Below are 17,383 nucleotides of genomic sequence, written 5' to 3' on the forward strand. Positions count from 1 at the left end.
GTTTCCATTTCTGGATGGAAAGTCATATCACATAATGCTTCCATTATAACACTGCTACACAATGTACCTGGTTCCAGATGGACTGATTGTCATATCAACATGAGGCTTTCACTAGTATACTGCTAAACGATGTAGCTGGTTCTGGATGGACAGTGATATCACATAATGCTTCCATTATAACATTGCTACACTACATAGCTGGTTCCAGATGGACAGTCATATCACATAATGCTTCCATTATAACACTGCTTCACTATGTAGCTGGTTCTGGATGGACAGTCATTTCACCTATTGCTTTCATAATAATACCGCTAAACTACGTAGCCAGTTCTGGATGGACAGGTATATTACATAATGCTTTCATTATAACACTGCTACACTATGTAGCTGGTTCCAGATTGACAGTCATGTCACATAATGCTTCCATTATAATACTGCTACACTATGTAGCCAGTTCCTGATCGACAGTCATCTCTCATAATGCTTTTATTATAACACTGCTAAACCACGTAGCTGGTTCTGGATGGACAGTCATATCGCATAATGCTTTCATTATAACACTACTACACTATGTAGGTGGTTTCAGATGGACAGTCATATCACATAATGCTTTCATTATAACACTGCTACACTATGTAGCCGGTTTCAGATGGACAGTTATATCACATAATGCTTTCATTATAACACTGCTACACTATGTAGCCAGTTTTGGATGTACAGTCATATCACATAATGCTTTCATTATAACACTGCTACACAATGTAGCTGGTTTCAGATGGACAGTTATATCACATAATGCTTCCATTATAACACTGCTACACTATGTAGCCGGTTCTGGATGGACAGTCATATCTCATAATGCTTTTATTATAACACTGCTAAACTACGTAGCTGGTTCTGGATGGACAGTCATATCACATAATACTTTCATTATAACACTGCTACACAATGTAGCCAGTTCCAGATAGACAGTCATATCACATAATGCTTTCATTATAACATTGCTACACTACATAGCCGGTTCCAGATGTACAGTCATATCACATAATGCTTTCATTATAACATTGCTACACTACATAGCCGGTTTTGGATGGACAGTCTAATCACATAATGCTTTCATTATAACACTGCTACACTATGTTTCCATTTCTGGATGGAAAGTCATATCACATAATGCTTCCATTATAACACTGCTACACAATGTACCTGGTTCCAGATGGACTGATTGTCATATCAACATGAGGCTTTCACTAGTATACTGCTAAACGATGTAGCTGGTTCTGGATGGACAGTGATATCACATAATGCTTTCATTATAACATTGCTACACTACATAGCTGGTTCCAGATGGACAGTCATATCACATAATGCTTCCATTATAACACTGCTACACTATGTAGCTGGTTCCAGATGGACAGTCATTTCACATAATGCTTCCATTATAACACTGCTACACTATGTAGCCAGTTCCAGATGGACAGTCATATCACATAATGCTTTCATTATAACACTGCTACACTATGTTTCCATTTCTGTATGGACAGTCATACATAATGCTTCCATTATAACATTGCTACACTACATAGCTGGTTCTGGATGGACAGTCATATCACATAATGCTTTCATTATAACACTGCTTCACTATGTAGCTGGTTCTGGATGGACAGTCATTTCACCTATTGCTTTCATAATAATACTGCTACACTATGTAGCCAGTTCCTGATCGACAGTCATCTCTCATAATGCTTTTATTATAACACTGCTAAACTACGTAGCCGGTTCTGGATGGACAGTCATATCACATAATGCTTTCATTATAACACTGCTACACTATGTAGCAGGTTCCAGATCGACAGTCATGTCACATAATGCTTCCATTACAATACTGCTACACTATGTAGCCAGTTCCTGATCGACAGTCATCTCTCATAATGCTTTTATTATAACACTGCTAAACTATGTAGCCGGTTCAGGATGGACAGTCATATCACATAATGCTTTCATTATAACACTATTACACTATGTAGCTGGTTTCAGATGGACAGTCTGAATAGAAATGGTGGTCATCTGACCTTCAGTTTCTCACCATTGTCTAAAATCTTGTCGTGATTCCTCTTGCATTTAGCTGAAACATTTTTTGAATTATTAAGTGGTTCTGAATGAAAATGGTGCAGATCAATAATCTCCAATGTCAGCAATAATAATAATATATAATAATGTGTGTGTGTGATTTGGGATTTTTAACATAGCTTTAAAAAAATTTCAGTCCTATCATTTTGATGTCTTCAGTGTGGCAGTTTATCATGATATCTCACACTGGGGCATCATGGTGCAGACATGTAGCATCATGTCCCACCCAGTCATATTATCCAACCCTTTATCAATGCATGTTTTTCAACTTGAAAAGAGAAGTACATGATATTTTGTTACTTCTTACTGAAAAAGTTTCTGACTTAAGGAAAAAAAAAATCAACAGCCAATCTGAGAAGGTTTTGTCAGGTTTGGCAGTTCTGTTGGACTGTGATTACTTATCAGATAAATGAGTGGCCAACATATGTGGCTTTTCTACTTATATAAATTACTCAACATTCGTCAACAAAGTTATATGGAGACAATAAGGGCACCTTGCTTTATTTAAGAATCAGATATGTGTAGCAGGAAAATATAACTTGGGTAGAAAATGTGAGTGAGAATATGGATGATAATTTTGAAGTCCAGTAACCATTGATTTGGTGTTGAAATGTGTAATTGCCTGTTGTAAATTGGACAATATCAGGAATTTCATTTCATAATAGCATCAGTCTGGTCACAATTTCTTCTGACCATTTAGCCCACTTGAGTGGTCAGTTAATTGTTTTTTCAGTTTTAGGCACTAGTACGATAGTTTCTTGTTGGAACATAGACCTTAGTATAAGGAAAGCTTACTCTAATGTATGGCTACAATGAACAGGATATTAATAGTGCGGCACTTGAAATATTTTTTTACATTCATAAAATTGTAAAAACTTTCATATACCTTGTAAACCACTCCGGTGGCCCTAGTGGTTAGATTGTCAGCCTCGGATGCGAGAGGTCGTGGTTTTGAACTTTGGCTGAGTGATGCCAAAGACTTATAAAAATGGTACTAATAGCTGCCTCACTTGGTGCTCAGCATTAAGAGGTTAGTGTTAGGACTGATCGATCTGGTGTCAGGATAATGTGACTGGGTGGAACATTATGCTACATATCTGCAGCATGATGCCCCTGTGCTAGATATCACTATAAACTGCTACACTGCAGACATCATAGCAACTTGACTGAAAAATTGTTAAAGCTAATGGTGTTTATTATTGTTGATGATAATTATAGTTATTGTTTTTATTGCTATTATTAGTAATATTATTATTTATTATTTTCTCAGGATGTTATAGGTACAGACAGTTATGAATATGAAGAAACCTATGGTGTTGGTGGTGAAGATGAATGGGGAGGTGGTGGAGGTCGTGGAGGAGGGATGCCTTTCCAATCAGCTGCAATGCAGATGACTTTGGGCGGAGAAGAAGAGGTATGAGTTTCCTTAATTATTGTTTCATATCCCTTTTTGGGGATCAAAGAGACAATGTCTACTTAAAGCTGTAAATATTTTGCGTGTTTCTTTTTTCACTATTCCGAAACTTATAACATTTGAAATATTTTCTGACCAAAGATTTGTCATATAAACTAATTTTTCATAGAAAAACAGATGCAAACATCAAGCGTACATAACATTTCTTTTGCTGTATAAAAACAACATTAGTCAGTCAGGTTAAATTATACAATGCCCAAAAAGATTAATTCTTCCTGTATACATATTCCATATTTAGTGTATGAACTGTCACTGTCACCTGTGTATGGTAGTGCCTTGTAATGACGTCAGTGAAACACATCTTACCAAACATGTTGTCCAATAAAAAAAAAAACTACACACCCATTGAATGTTTGTTGCCCAGAGAAGATGTCTGAGAGCTGACTTGGTACTGAAAGGGTCACTCAATGCATAGTCTCTATTGTAAACCTGTGTCGGTCCTATTTCATGCTTCTCATGACCAGGCATCACATTCAAACAATAAAATGAATCATAAACATACATCTTACACATTTTTATTGGGCCCAAATTTATGAATGTTTCTGTAGCAAATATGTTGCATGTCAGGAAGGGGGGTTGGATAGCACAATCTCTCAGTAATCAAGGAATTAAATATGTTAACTCCAGATTTCTGACAAATATTTAAATTGTTGTCAGACATTTAGTCAGGTAAGAATAGTTGTATTCAATTGTGCATAGCATTATGCCACTCCCTTATCTTACCTCAGACATTTATCTCCAGTATATTTCCAGGTGTATTTGTCTGTAAAAATATTTTCTTTGGTACTGAAATTCATGGTTTTGCCTATCAAAGTTTGCATATTTGTAGGTATTTAATTTCATGGTTTTGCCTGTCAAAGTTTGCATATTTGTAGGTTTTTAATTTTATGGTTTTGCCTGTCAAAGGTTGCATATTTGTAGGTATATAATTTTATGAATTAACCTCTACAAATACACATGCAAAGAGTAAAAAAATAATCAAAACTGCTGACAACAAGTGGTAGTCATTTAAATGATTAAAACAGTACTATCAACTATACGAGCATAAATCAAACATCTGTCAAGGTCATTCACTTATACACAAAGTCAAAAGCAGCCAACATCATTAAACTAATTGGTTACTGAAGTACATGTGTATGATCCTTTTCTTCTTAACTGTCCATGAAGTTGCACTGTTATTATTTTCTGATGACCATGGTGTTAATATAGCGATTGAAGAGAAGTCAAATTCAGATTAGATTTCAGTCAGTTACAATAATGTCACACTGAACATGTAAATCAAACACATGACAATCCATCCATTGCTCAAGTCTGTTACCTAACGTTGTCAATATTTGATGCATATGTCAAAGAGAGCTGACACAGCAACACTAAACTAATCAATTAGTAAATATATTGATCTCTTCTGTAAAATGCTGTCCCTAGAGTTTCATGAGCAGTTAATTTCTGATGACCATGGCGTAAATGAATTGGTTCATGGTGATAAAATTCAACTTATAGATCCCAGTCATTTGGTTTGGATAATGTCATCATTCCACATGTAAATGAAACATATGACTAACTGTCCATTCTTAATGCAGGTAGCAAGCAGTGTCAATACATTGATGTGTTCATAGCCCATTTAAGTATGAAAATGCTAACTAAATTGAAAAACAATGGAATGACCCATCTACTTAGCCTGCCTCATGTACAATCCATCTTCAACCACAATACTTAAAACTTTGTCAATAAAGCCGTTTAATCCTAAATGGATAATTGTGGCTGACACAGACTTGTGCACCCTCCATTGTTTTCATTTTTTTGTATGGAAAATATCTGCAAATATGGCAATGTGACTTTCAAGTGCTAAATACTATTTTGTGTGAGTAAAATATATAAAATGTTTGTATTAGTGAGTTAGTACGAAAATAAGCAAAAGAAGTACGAAAATAATGCAAGGCAGTTCACCTTAGTAGTCAGTATAAAATACAAGGGTCATCTGCAAGATGCTCTCCACTGCACATGTGTAGGATTTCTTTGGCTTCCATTTGTAGTGTAAACAAGAGCATCATGGCTGTGCCATGTTCAGAAATGAATTTGAAATATATATATATATATATATATATATATATATATGATTAACCCTTTACCTCATGCAGGCATCTTTGGATGCCTCTACTCTATTCACATGGTAGCGCCTTTTAACGCCTCTACTCAATTCACACAGAAGTGCCTTCTGACTCCGGCTGTAAACAGCCATTTTAAGCTGGTTTTTGTAGCGCCACCTTCAGGGGAAAATCCCTTTTTAGATACTAAATTTATTTCTGCGAATGACAATCATGTCAGATCACATGGTCACTGTTTATGTACTGGTTGATTTCTGCTGTTTAAAGTAACTGGGTCATAGTCTCCACTCTCCAAAATGGCAGTCGCAGATTTCATTCAGTACTTACGAAGTTTTCACGATTAGAATCAGAACTATGAAAGATTCCATAGCTTAGGTAAAGGCTCTGATATTGATGTAGGCAGCAATTAGTTTTTATAAATTATCAAATTCAGATGACTTAGTGATGTAGATGCAGACAAAAAACTTGTAAATTTTGAGTATGAGAAATGGCAGCTATGCGGCCTCACTGACATGATGGTAAACGAGTTCTCTCAAGATTTTAAAGCCCATAAAAAATTCTTCCATGAAAAATAATTACACAGCTATAACAATCAGAATTTCATTTACTCTTAAATTTTTCTACATATAATGGATGTTTACCAAAAATGTAAAATGGTTAAACTTGCTGTTAAATGTAACATACACTACAGTGCTTAACAGTTAACATGCAGGCCTATGAATATGGAGTTGAATAGGTAACAGGTGTTCTATTTATAGCTTGCTGCACTTTGTAACTATGCTCTATGAGGTAAAGGGTTAAGAGAGTGGCTAAAGAATCAACTTAAGCCAAAAACATGAGACAGACGAGTACAGCAGTTTATCACATCATAAAGCCTGACATTGCAGATTGTTTCTGCTAGAAAGGGTGATAGTAATGACTTCAGGAAACTTTGAAACAGATATTTCAATTTTGAGTGATGGCAGGAATAATATCTCACCCCACTTTAAATCATACAAGCATTAAGAAATTGACAAGGCAAGAAACATGACTCAAATTTCATTGTTCTTTTCTATTATGAAATGTTTGACTGACTGTGGCAAACACTCCCTCTTCATGACTCATGCTGGTGATGAACTGATGATGTGTGAAGTTGAAAATTGCCTGCTATGAATTGAATAAGCCACATCCCTGATCTGCATGTATGATACATATAGCACTGAATTTGACAATTTTGCTGTAACCTTCACTATCTAAGCTCAACACCGATGATCATTAATAAATTATTTTCAACTGTTATTTGTTTAAAATATTGTGAATTTGAAATGTTTTGCATCAGTTTTGAAGTATGGATCATTCCTCACTTTGATAATTTGGTTACAAGATGGAATAAAGATATGTTGGTAATTTTGTTTACAAATGTGTGTGCACTTGTCTAGGATACTGAAAGATTACATGAAATACTTACAATGTCCCTGAAAATACTAAAAAACATTTTGAAGCGGTGCACAGGTCTGCTGAAATTTATGAAAGATTGAATGTAATTATCCATGGCTTTGGGAATGCTTAACTCAACAATTTTAGTACTGTTACTGTACAAACTTTAGGGTGTACCAGCAAACTTTGACACAATATTCACTCGGGGGTTTTTGTCTGAAAATCAGTGAAGATCAAGTTCAATACTTTGCACTAATTAGTGTATATTTCTAGTATTTCATTAATAATTGTGCTTCATGCAATAGTTCTTGTATTTTATGGCCATTGTGTTCATTAGGATTAAGAATGCATGGATACAATGCAACACACTTTCATGAGAATTTACATGTTTTGACAACAGTTCACATGAATCTTATCACTTTCATGAGAATTTACATGTTTTGACAACAGTTCACATGAATCTTATCACACTTTCATGAGAATTTTCATGTTTTGACAACAGTTCACATGAATTTTATCACACTTTCATGAGAATTTTCATGTTTTGACAACAGTTTACATGAATTTTATCACACTTTCATGAGAATTTTCATGTTTTGACAACAGTTTACATGAATCTTATGTTGCAACAAATCGATTGAATTAGTAAGTGAAAGCTACAGACACCAAATACAGCATAGATACATGCGCATTGAAACAAATTAAAATGCATTATAATAATTGTTTTTGTAAATTGTTAAAATAAAATAGTTTGAAACATTTTGTAGTTGGATAGGTGACATGGTAACTAATGTTATGTTGAGACGTTAAACTCATGCTTGTGGACTGTATTTGCTTCTGCTATTTTTGTCAAAAGCTTTTTGATGTGAACTCAGTTAGGAAGCTTTTTGATGTGAACTCAGTTAGGAAGCTTTTTGATGTGAACTCAGTTAGGAAGCTTTTTGATGATATACTACTAAAGCAGTAATGCAGATGTGACTTAATGACACTTAGCTTAATGACACTCAGCTTAATGTCACTGTATCTTAAAGAGAGGTTACATTATTGTTCTTGGACACTGATTTTGGAATAGAACCATTTTAGTTGTAGGGTGAGGGGTTTGATGTTGGAACTAGACTTTTTTCTACTTAATTGTTTTGGGGAAAAACTGAGCATTAACAACCATTCTAATCCTTTATTTTATCACACATTAAATTTATTTGAAGTACCTTTGATATTATCCCTTTCTTAATGGCAGACTGTGATACATATATACTTGAACTTCTCCAGCATATATTGAGTGTCTCTATTAGCAGAGCAGTCAATGCAAATGCAGAAAAGGAATGATGATCATCATCTTTAAGAATGGGGGAATGCATGTTAAACTGAAAATATTTCACAGATTCCAAATGCTCAAGGATTTGAGAATTCAGTGGGGATTAGTCCATGGCAACATGTGCTTTGTGTAATAAGTTCATAGATTTTTATGAATGATGGGGGAATAAGTTCATAGATTTTATGAATGATGGGGGAATAAGTTGATAGATTTTATGAATGATGGGAGAAAAAGTTGATAGATTTTATGAATGATGGGGGAATAAGTTGATATATTTTATAAATGATGGGGGAATAAGTTGATATATTTTATGAATGATGGGAGAATAAGTTGATAGATTTTATGAATGATGGGGGAATAAGTTGATATATTTTATGAATGATGGGGGTGTATGCTCTGTCCCTGCACATGAGAAGTAAAATACACCATTTAGCAAGCACTTTGGAATCCTGAACATTCATTGATTTCTTTTCTGAAGACAAATTCTGAGAAAAATAATATGTCAGCTACAAATCTCTCTCCCACTCCTGATGGATCAAAACCAGTATTTCAGTCAGATCTCTTTCTCATTTCCCATGCAATTGCATTTCAAGCTAACAGCCTTAGTGGGAAGGCAGAATACAAAGGGCAAATAAAGTACCATTCACTGAAACTGTCATAGGAAAAGATCTGAAGAAATGTACTAGGAATTTTTAAATAGCTGGAAGGAAAATGGTATGATTATGTAATATCCAGAATGTAGAGATTGAACGTATCTTGCAGGATACAATACAATGATTTGACAAAGTTTGCATGCAAGTTAAAAATTAGAAATAACATTAAGATTTGTTGAGTGTGACATTATTTTATAAACACCTATTTCCTTGATAAATTGCACACAATAAAGTCCAAAAACACAGGCCATAAAATAACCAATGGTGTGAGTTACTTAGGGGCTTCTTAAAATTTATGAAGGTTATGCTATCAGGGTTAGACATTGACAATGTAATGTTGCGGTGGTGGTGGGGGGAATACTCATTTTATTATTGTTTTGGAATAATTGTCAAAAAAATTATTTTTCTATAGATATTGTTTGCTTTTCTGTATAAATTGCCTTTATTTCCAGATAACCAATTTTTTAAAGATTGTTAAAAAGATTTCTGCAAGAGATTTTGAGATTTAACATGTGTACCTTAAATACATTGTGTATTATGTCACAGCTTATTGAATGTGCGTGTGAGTGTATTTAAGTGTTAATATTATTTCACAAGAAAACAAAATTTTCATTTCATTTGTCAAAATCTGGGGGCATTTAATTTGTAAACAACAATGATTAATGTTGCAACTCTCTTTTTTATTGTTCTTTTAGTATAATATTGAGGACTTGATCTCATTGCAGGTAATAATGAAATTATTGTTCATCCTTGAGCAAACCTCTGAGTACCAATTCAGGATTTTAAAATTTTAAATTTACAATCTTTGGATCTTGCTTCTTCGTAATGAATCATATCTGTGAAGTGTACACATCTTCCTTGCTTTTATTGCTGTCATTGATCACATCTGCAAATTAGTAGGATAAACCACTGATTAATGTTAGATGCTTCAGTTATGTTACCTACATAATAATATTTATAAATGTGTGCATTTGGTCAGTCGAAATGAGTCAATCTGACACACTATCATGACCACTAGCTTTTACATGGTAGGATTTGCATTCGTTTTGAGAAAAAAATTCTATTCAACCAGCTTTATTTGATCTGATACTTAATCAGTGTGATAATTTGAAGCAGGTCTACTTTTAATTGCTTGTAACAGTACAACAAGCACTCCAACAAATCAGTGATCAAAAGACAGTCAGTATTAGAAATGGCCATGGTCATAAATGTGACAGTCGATTGTCACTGTTCACATCTTAATACAAGAGGGCAAATAGTATTTATGACAGTTACACTGAAAATGAATTAAAGATTGAACTTGAACAAGAATTTCACTTGACACAACCTATTTAATTGACATTTATTAATTAAAGTGCTGCCGTCAGTTAGCATTAGACATTTTCATGGATCCAAATACCATTCTGTATTGTTTTTAAAGTGCACTGAGAGTTTTTGTTGTTAAGAAAACTTTACAAAATATATTTCTTCCTAAAAGTTGTGAATTTCATTATGGTGAATCAGACTTATAGATAATAACTGCCATTTGTGACAATAAAACAAGTGATATCTCAAAGTTTCATTTATAGTTATGACCACAATTTTCTTCATGTGTAACAAATGGGGCTATTTCTTTTGGTATTTTAAAGAACAAAATGGGATCCTTAGAAGATTCTGTAAATAAGTGGATTTGCAAGTTACCAGGGCACGAGTTATCGAGTTTGAGCTGCATGTGGATGTTTACATTTCAAAACCAACTTTTGCTGTTTACTTTTTTATTTGGAAGCATGCATTCTGAGTGATCATTAAAAGTCTGGAAACAGATAAAATTAGACGTATACATATAATCATGGAATACCTTCTGTATTGAAATTTGCCCTTGGTTTCAGTTACATCACCCTTGTACCATGTGACAGTTTTAGCCAAACTGAATGACACGGTGTCTGAGCCTGCCTTTGCAGAAGTGTAACACAGAGATCATTTTAATAGCTGGGTATCTGTATGTCTGTTCACACCCTAGATTAACCTCAGTTACTGTTTTTCATATCTTTAATTTCATAATTATGTTTTTTTCCCCCACTCTTTTCAGATTTTGAAAATAGGTTGAATAGAAACTTATCTTTATTTTTTATCATCCTGGTTAATGCTTATTCCTGTGGTGTGAGGAATTCTATTTCTACACAGTTGTAATACATGAAGCTGACTTTGGTCTTAAAATGTTTCATTTTGCTTATACTTTCATGACGTGGTTAGTTTTCATCTTCACATGGTCACGTAGTCATGTCACTTAGTATATGGATGCACATAGATGTGTACAGTTAGTCACAATTTTTTTACTTGGTATGTGAATACATTTTGATATATACAATTAGTCACAGTCATGTTACTTGGTATGTGGATACATTTTGATGTGTACAGTTAGTCACAGTCATGTTACTTGGTATGTGGGTACACCTAGATGTGTACAGTTAGTCACATTCATGTTACTTGGTATGTGGGTACACCTAGATGTGTACAGTTAGTCATGTTACTTAGTATGTGGATACATTTTGATGTGTACAGTTAGTCACAGTCATGTTACTTGGTATGTGGATACACCTAGATGTGTACAGTTAGTCACAGTCATGTTACTTGGTATGTGGATACACCTAGATGTGTACAGTTAGTGACATTCATGTTTTTTACTTGGTATGTGGATACACCTAGTTGGTGTTCAATGCCAACATGACCTGTGTGATTTGTACTATAATAATTTGTCAAATGTGCTAGTAAAACAAAAATAAATTTGGAAACGATTTTATTGGGAGTCATTAAATTGTATAACTAAATATAATGTCATTTTGCACAAATTTAAAATGCTATACACTGTAACCAAGCCATCATTATGTATGCTAATAACAGTTTCATGAGATCATAGTTATTTTACCTCTGTATACCACTTTACATGTAATACAGATAGAGTAATTGATTGCATTCAATTGTTTTTTTTCTTATATAATTTTGTTTTGATTGTTTCATAAAGTAGATTTTCTTTGTTGTTGAGGAAGCTATGTAATATACTTTTTTATTCTTATTTGCATCTTGAGTATACAGTGAAAGGTCATTGCTGACATCGAGGACTATTAAACATGGTGCTGCATATAATGTGGCATTCATGTTCTCTTATTATAATTGTGTTGTCTTCAGAAATATAATAGAGGTTTTTAATATTTTTTAAATTTTGTTTTAGGCTTTTGCACAATCAAGTATGTTCAATGCACAAGAGCTGGAAGTGTCTCTACAAAGCGCAAGTTCAGAGGTACTATTGCTAATCAGCAAATCAAACATGATTTAAAAGTCACCATAATGTAGAGAAAGTTATATTGTAAACAATATTGTAAAAAACAACAAAATGAAGTGCCCGAGTTTCTGACCAGCTTAATCCACAGACAAAAACAACATTGGGTGATTATTCATGGGTGTTTAATAAAAAATATAATGTCATAATATATATATATATATATATATATATATATATATATATATATATATACAGTGGAGCCTCATTAATCCGGACTCCGTTTATCCGGAAACCTAGCTTTCCAGACATAATTCAACGGGAACAGAATTCCTAAACGTTAATTTGCTCTGTTAATCAAGAAATCCGCGTTCCAGATCCGGAAATCAAAATTGGGGACCAAAGTGTAAAATTACATTAAAACTTGTCTCGATAATCCGGAAATAATCTGTCCAAAAATAAGAAAATTCGAAAAATTGTATGTGAAAATACAATCAGAAGAATAATACATAAAACACAGTAGTGAAGCCCTTGAGAATCTATGGCCACTATCAGTAACTAAGTAGCGTGACCATATTGTAACCAGCGATTGTATAAACAATCTCTGTTTTAGCTAGTCGCCGTCCGGGGTGTTAATAATTAAATAAACACACTGGGATCAAATCGTCCACGCTTTTTGACATAACATATGGTAAATAAATTAAAAGTGTCATTAAGCCTCTTTGTTGTTTACCAATTGTATGTAACAATCACAGTGTATTGTTTGCTGTGCAAATACAGTTGACATTTTTAAGCTGTGGACAGTATAGGGCTTCATTTTCGAATAAAATGGGGATGTCAGTCATTAGCAACTGTAAAATACGACTTATAAAAATGACTGCATTTTATTAGTTTACCATTACGCATTTAACTGGGAGATAACAGTTTGTATTCATTGTACTTTTTACATATATTATGGCGACACCATCAAGCAAGCGCAGACGAGTAGAGATACCGGCCAGCATAAAAAATAAGATTTGCCAGCACAAAAAAGATCACCCAAAAGCTACAATTCAAAATATACGCCAGCATATTGTAGCTTACTATTCCTTAGACATAGGCAAGTCGACAGTTGCGGACATTATAAAAAACAAGGACAAATGGTTGTCCGTACCTGCCGACTCAGCAGACCTAACCCGCACTCGCCATGCCAAATATCAACAAGTCGATATACATACATGTACATGTACATAGTGTGATGTGTTCGATGTGTTAATTGTCTAAACTTCTATTTACTGTATATGTACGTACAAGCACATGTTATAATAATGTGAAATAAACACAAATTAATAGATGTATTCATTAATTTATTTCAACCATTATTGAATATACAGTACATTACATTTAAAGCTAGCATATACATGTACATATATACGGTGTGATGATATCGTAAAATAAAGAATGTGCATGATTCAATTATCCGGAAAGCTCGTTAATCTGGACATATTCGCTGGGAACGAATGTGTCCAGATTAAAGAGGCTCCACTGTTATATATATATATATATATATATATATATATATATATATATATATATATATATATATATATATATATATATATATATAGTGATAATTGTATACAAGTGTCACTTATTTTATCGCTCCGATGGCCTAGTGGATAGAGCGTCCGCCTCGGATGCGGGAGGTCGTGGGTTTGATCCCTGGCCGAGTCATACCAGAGACTTACAAAAATGGTACTAACAGCTGCCTCACTTGGTGCTCAGCATTAAGAGGTTAGTGTTAGGACTGATTGATTTGGTGTCAGGATAATGTGACTGGGTGGGACATTGTGCTACATGTCTGTGGCATGATGCCCCAGTGCTAGATATCACTATAAACTGCCACACTGCAGACATCATAGCAACTTGACTGAAAATTTTTTAAAGCTATCAGTATCATTGTTGATGATGATTATAGTTATTGTTTTTATTGCTATTATTAGTAATATTATTATTTATTAATATTTTCTCAGGATGTCATGTGTGCAGACAGTTATGAATATGAAGAAACCTATGGTGTTGGTGGTGAAGATGAATGGGGAGGGGGTGGAGGTGGTGGAGGAGTGATGCCTTTCCACTCGGCTGCGATGCAGATGACTTTGGGTGAAGGAGAAGTGGTATGAGTTTCCTTAATTATTGTTTCATATCCCTTTGTGGGGATCAAAGGGACAATGTCTCCTTAAAGCTGTAAATATTTTACGTGTTTCTTTTTTCACTGTTCAGAAGCTTATAACATTTGAAATATTTTCTGAGCTCAGATTTGTCATATAAAGTAACTTTTCATAGAAAAACAGATGCAAACATCAAGCATACATAACATTTCTTTTGCTGTATAATAACAACATTAGCCAGTCAGATTCAATCATACAATGCCCCAAAAAGATTCTTTCTTCCTATATGCATATTCCATATTTAGTGCATGAACTGTCACTGTCACCTGTGTATGGCAGTGCCTTGTAATGACATCAGTGAAACACATCTTGCCAAACAATTAGTCCAATAAAAAAAAACTACACACCCATTGAATGTTTGTTGCCCAGAGAAGATGTCTGAGAGCTGACTTGGTACTGAAAGAGTCGCTCAATGCATAGTCTCTATTTGAAACCTGTGTCTGTCCTGTTTCATGCTTCTCATGACCAGGGCATCACATTCAAACAATAAAATGAGCCATAAATTTACATCTTACACATTTTTATTTGGGCCCAAATTTAGGAATGTTTCTGTAGCAAATATGTTGCATGTCAGGAGAGGGGGATAGCACAATCTCTCAGTAATCAAGGAATTAAATGTGTTAACTCCAGATTTCTGGCAAATATTTTAATTGTTGTCAGACATTTAGTCAGGTAAGAATAGTTGCATTCAATTGTGCATAGCATTATGCCACTCCCTTCATCTTACCTCAGACATTTATCTCCAGTATATTTCCAGGTGTATCTGTCTGACAGTAAAAACATTTTCTTTGGAACTGAAATTCATGGTTTTTGCCTATCAAAGTTTGCATATTTGTAGGTATTTAATATCATGGTTTTGCCTGTCAAAGTTTGCATATTTGTAGGTATTTAATTTCATGGTTTTGCCTGTCAAAGGTTGCATATTTGTAGGTATTTAATTTTATGAATTAACCTCTACAAATACACATACAAAGAGTAAAAAAAAAGAATCAAAACTGCTGACAACAAATGGTAGTCATTTAAATGATTAAAACAGTACTATCAACTATATGAGCATAAATCAAACATCTGTCAAGGTCATTCACTTATACACAAAGTCAAAAGCAGCCAACATCATTAAACTAATTGGTTACTGAAGTACATGTGTATGATCCTTTTCTTCTTAACTGTCCATGAAGTTGCACTGTTATTATTTTCTGATGACCATGGTGTTAATATAGTGATTGAAGAGAAGTCAATTCAAATTAGATTTCAGTCAGTTACAATAATGTCACATTGAACATGTAAATCAAACACATGACAATCCATCCATTGCTGAAGTCTGTTACCTAACATTGTCAATATTTGATGCATTTATCAAAGAGAGCTGACACAGCAACACTAAACTAATCAATTAGTAAATATATTGATCTCTTCTGTAAAATGCTGTCCCTAGAGTTTCACGAGCAGTTAATTTCTGATGACCATGGTGTAAATGAATTGGTTCATGGTGATAAAATTCAACTTATAGATCCCAGTCATTTGGTTTGGATAATGTCATCATTCCACATGTAAATGAAGCATATGACCAACTGTCCATTCTTAATGCAGGTAGCAAACAGTGTCAATACATTGATGTGTTCATGGCCCATTCAAGTGTAAAAATGCCAACTAAATTGAAAAACAATGGAATGACCCATCTACTTAGCCTGCCTCATGTACAATCCATCTTCAACCACCATACTTAAAACTTTGTCAATAAAGCCGTTTCATCCTGAATGGATAATTGTGGCTGACACAGATTTGTGCACCCTCCATTATTTTCATTATTTTGTATGGAAAATATCTGCAAATATGGCAGTGTGACTTTCAAGTGCTAAATACTATTTTGTGTGAGTAAAATATATAAAATGTTTGTATTAGTGAGTTAGTACGAAAATAAGCAAAAGAAGTACGAAAATAATGCAAGGCAGTTCACCTTAGTAGTCAGTATAAAATACAAGGGTCATCTGCAAGATGCTCTCCACTGCACATGTGTAGGATTTCTTTGGCTTCCATTTGTAGTGTAAACAAGAGCATCATGGCTGTGCCATGTTCAGAAATGAATTTGAAATATATATATATATATATATATATATATATATATATATATATATATATATATGATTAACCCTTTACCTCATGCAGGCATCTTTGGATGCCTCTACTCTATTCACATGGTAGCGCCTTTTAACGCCTCTACTCAATTCACACAGAAGTGCCTTCTGACTCCGGCTGTAAACAGCCATTTTAAGCTGGTTTTTGTAGCGCCACCTTCAGGGGAAAACTCCTTATTAGATACTAAATTTATTTCTGCAAATGGCAATCATGTCAGATCACATGGTCACTGTTTATGTACTGGTTGATTTCTGCTGTTTAAAGTAACTGGGTCATAGTCTCCACTCTCCAAAATGGCAGTCGCAGATTTCATTCAGTACTTATGAAGTTTTCACGATTAGAATCACAACTATGAAAGATTCCATAGCTTAGGTAAAGGGATGATATTGATGTAGGCAGCAATTAGTTTTTATAAATTATCAGATTCAGATGACTTAGTGATGTAGACGCAGACAAAAAACTTGTAAATTTTGAGTATGAGAAATGGTGGCTATGGTTTGTCACACAGCCTCACTGACATGATGGTGAATGAGTTCTCTCAAGATTTTAAAGCACATAAAAAATTCTTCCATGAAAAATAATTACACAGCTATAACAATCAGAATTTCATTTACTCTTAAATTTTTCTACACATAATGGATGTTTACCAAAAATGTAAAATGGTTAAACTTGCTGTTAAACATAACAT

The 17,383-nt window shown here is 34.1% G+C and overlaps 1 protein-coding gene across 1 annotated transcript in view; it reads left to right on the top strand.

The window, feature by feature from the left end:
• LOC149779186 (uncharacterized) overlaps nt 1-17,383 on the top strand; it is a 240,726-nt gene that overhangs the window by 113,762 nt on the left and 109,581 nt on the right. Inside the window, exons 30-32 of the mRNA XM_089938405.1 lie at nt 3,401-3,544; nt 12,302-12,370; nt 14,362-14,505. Coding sequence (XP_089794531.1) covers nt 3,401-3,544; nt 12,302-12,370; nt 14,362-14,505 — 357 coding nt within the window. The remainder of the gene's footprint in view (nt 1-3,400; nt 3,545-12,301; nt 12,371-14,361; nt 14,506-17,383) is intronic.

Source organism: Sinohyriopsis cumingii, chromosome 17 (genome assembly GCF_028554795.1).
Source record: "Sinohyriopsis cumingii isolate HCF-2022 chromosome 17, ASM2855479v2, whole genome shotgun sequence".
NCBI lineage: Eukaryota > Metazoa > Mollusca > Bivalvia > Unionida > Unionidae > Sinohyriopsis > Sinohyriopsis cumingii.